Source organism: Tupaia chinensis, unplaced genomic scaffold (genome assembly GCF_000334495.1).
Source record: "Tupaia chinensis unplaced genomic scaffold, TupChi_1.0 Scaffold000217_1, whole genome shotgun sequence".
Classification (NCBI taxonomy): domain Eukaryota; kingdom Metazoa; phylum Chordata; class Mammalia; order Scandentia; family Tupaiidae; genus Tupaia; species Tupaia belangeri.
This window is the reverse complement of record NW_006159692.1, coordinates 6838880-6842211: the sequence shown is the minus strand read 5'-3', so window position 1 is coordinate 6842211 and position 3332 is coordinate 6838880. Positions and strand designations below refer to the sequence as shown.

The window sequence follows — 3332 nt, the reverse complement described above, 5'->3', positions numbered from 1 at the left end:
GTTTTATAAAACGTTCTCTAACATAGAGGAGCCTACTCGTCCGGCGTCCAAGCCTGCAAGGGAGGAGAGGACCTTCCAGATGGAGGGCGCACACAGGCCAGCCCCACGGCATCACCAGCGTAAGTGGAGTGTGGCACTAGACCCAAAGCCAGCAGGAGTCAGAGAGTCGGGCGGCATGCATGAGGAACAATCTCAGCTCGAAAATGCTCGAAACTCTTAAGATCTCAAAATAATCAAGGATGAAGTTAAGAAACAGAAAAATTTCAAGTATTTAATTGAAGACAAAAGAAGGAGTTTTGGCAAGAACCGTATTTACTGTCCATTGCAACACCACAGCATCAGAGACTATGTTGTTTCAAATAGCGCTTGCTCCAGCTGTTAGCACTGAAACCGTCATGACAGTGGGGTACAAAGGATGTGAAAACGGCAGTCTGGGGGTACCCTCCCGGGGCCCGCAGCCCGCCCAGCTCTCCACTGCCATGCTGCCCTGATGGTGGAGACGGGCTGGGAGTGTCTCAGTATGGTGGCTGCTCCTTCCTCAGTTAAATACCTTCCCAATCAGGGAAACTGGACTGGAAGGATGGCGATTCCCACCCCAGAAATGACTTACTTGTCCTTTTCGTAAAGTCCCCTGGGAGCTCTACCCAGCTTACTTCTCTTTTGTATCTTAAGTTGCTGGGGGTGTGGTAATTACACTTATTTTCACATCCTTTTAGAAAAACATAGTTGCAAAAATGTCTGAATGTAAACTGGATGCAAAGTCAGACATTCACAAATAAAAAGGTTCAGAGCAGACTTTGGTATTGTTCGGACCAGAAAGTCTCCTAAAAAGCATCACAAGAGTAAGGAGAGTGCAGAGGGACAACGCTGCTAGAATCTAGTAAATGCATGTGAAATTCTACCATAGAGTTTGTTTTCAATCCATGTGGAAGGGAGGGCTCGAGGGAGGGGAGCATTGTTACAGTCCACCAGGGGCGTCTCCTCTTCCGAGAGGCCATCGTCATAAAGCAGCGAGTCAGACGGGGTGGACGCAGCAAGGTCTAAGTAGTCCTGTAAGGGAAAGGCGGCTGGTCACTTCTGGCTGTAGGCCGTGACTGGACACACCCCGGCCCCACAGCACATAGGGCCACTGGCTAGGCAGAGGCCCTGGCTGCATTCCTCCCCCACAAAGGCCTCCTGGACTTTCTGTGAAACCAGAGCCCCTACTGGGAGGCAGGTACCAGGCTATGGAGGTTCCTGCCTTGCTGGTACTGACCCAAGGCCCTCACTGCTCTCCTCTGGGAGTTATCTATCCTGGTTTCCCCCTTGGAAAGCCACCTCCCTGGAGGCAGCACGTGCTCCCTCAGTGTCTTGCCCTAGGAGCTGGGCAGCTCTGGGCAACATCACATTCTATGCCGCCTCCCTTGGAGAGGAGCCCCACAGAACCGCCTGTTGACAAACTCGCAGGCTCTGGAAGAGCCACCCGCAGCCAGATTACTCATGCAGAGCCAGCGCTGCCAGGAAGCAGCCCCAACGTGCTGGATGCTTTTCAGCTCCCCCCGGGGTATCTGCGGTCTAGAGCATCACATCAGGTTCAGAATCTGAACGACGTCTCTGATGTTGGCTGCGCGGGACGCAGCTGCTGGAGGGGTCAGCTCCCACACGCTCCGGGTCCCACGTGCCTGCAGCTCCACTGCCTGGCTGAGTGTGCAAAGGGCTCCAAGGTCTCCTGGCTGTCTCCCAGCACTGCTCTAGGTAGGCCAGCTCTGGGCATCAGCAATTGCTTCTGCTTAGGACAACCAAGCCTGCATTCGCAGGAGTACGAGGGTCTGCCAAGCAAGACCATGGCAGGAGGCTTTATTACAGGGGCCCGAAACAACTCTCAGGAGACATGTCGATGTTGAGATCTCCACGTGAGCACCAGGAGGGCAGGGCCACGTGGTCTTAGTTACTTGAGTTCCCAGCAGCCAAGACAGAATGGGGTAACAGTTGCTCAGTAAATATTAGCTCCAAATTTGTTACTTTCTCATCCTAGAGTTGTAAACTAGAGTCACGTGGCTCACTCTGCCCGCCCCATGTTTGTCTGGCCCACACTGGTCATTTGGAAACTTCAGTGAGTTGTTAATAATAAAAGCTGGGAGACTAAACATAACCCTGTTAACTCTCAGCAGACCTGGCACACCAGGCCTCATATTCCTGTTGGGCCACGTGTGGTAGAGTGAGGGCCTTGCTTGCCACAGTCCCCACCACTCCCTTGTCACTGTCCACCCCAGAAGGGCCCCTTGGAGCATCTAAATTTAGGATGCCTGTTTCAACTCTACTGTCTTCATGTTCCATCCTGGAAATGTTTTCCTTCAGCTCTGGAATATTTTTCTCTTCCATGCTCTCTTGTGTCAGGATAGGAATCTGTGTTTCTTCATGGTTTGAAAAGGGATGAACTGCTGTCTGCCCTCAGGGACAGCACCATCTCCCTCTGCACGGCCCCAGTCTACCCCCACACTGGGAACTCTGAGGGCCTCACAGCTGCCCTGGAGTGAGGGGGGATGGCACCGACTCCATGTTCAGCCTTCGGGAGTCAGTCTGGGTACTCACTCTGCTCTTAACCATCATCTTCTCCAAGTCTTTGCTGATGTCAGCAAATACTGGCCTCTTGTCCGGCTCCTGCTTCCAGCACTGCCGCATCAGGCCATACCTGGAGGGGAAGAGCAGACGGTGCTTACAAGCTCACAAGGCCAGCCCAGCGCAGCACCGTGGTGCCCTGCCCCCACACCTCAAAGCTGCTTTTGCATTCTGACCTAGTTTCCCTGGAAATCAGGATCTCTGGCCCCATCATCCTACAAGTGCCTCCGGAGGCCCACCAGCTCTCGGTGGGGTCAAGGGCCCAGCGTCTGCACTGTGCCCAGGGCCGGTTCCCTGATGTGTGCTCAGTCACTTGCCATGGCCCAGGTGGCCCAGGGCTGCAGCCTAGGGCTACCCAGGAGCAAGGCAGGAATAGGAGCAGGTGTCCCCTCCCCGAGGGCCTGGCGGGCAGGGTGGGAGGGAGGCTGGGCCAAGGCGAAGCCAGCTCACATCTCCTCACTGCAGTTGTCTGGCCTCTCCATCCGGTAGCCGGTCTTCAGAAGGTTGAAAAGTCGCTCTGGAGGAATCCCAGGGTAGGGGTTGCCCCCCAAAGTCACGATCTCCCACAGCAGGACACCAAAGGACCACCTGTGGTGAGCAAGTGGACCAGTGAGCTGCTTTGCGTGGACTTCACGGAGCCCAGACAGCCACGGCCCCACAGCTGCAACCCCGTGGGCCCCAGCGCAGAGCGGCTGATGTCCAGACCACAGCCTGTGGCTGTGCAGGGGCTGCCT

At 55.0% G+C, this 3332-nt stretch overlaps 1 protein-coding gene across 3 annotated transcripts in view; it reads right to left on the bottom strand.

Moving 5' to 3' along the window:
• Nucleotides 1-3332, bottom strand: part of RET (ret proto-oncogene) — a 27995-nt gene that overhangs the window by 1575 nt on the left and 23088 nt on the right. For all 3 annotated transcript variants that reach the window (XM_006147710.3, XM_027771503.1, XM_027771504.1), the window contains 3 exons: nucleotides 3049-3186; nucleotides 2572-2671; nucleotides 903-1050 (listed from right to left, as the gene is read on the bottom strand). In XM_006147710.3, coding sequence (XP_006147772.1) covers nucleotides 903-1050; nucleotides 2572-2671; nucleotides 3049-3186 — 386 coding nt within the window. The remainder of the gene's footprint in view (nucleotides 1-902; nucleotides 1051-2571; nucleotides 2672-3048; nucleotides 3187-3332) is intronic.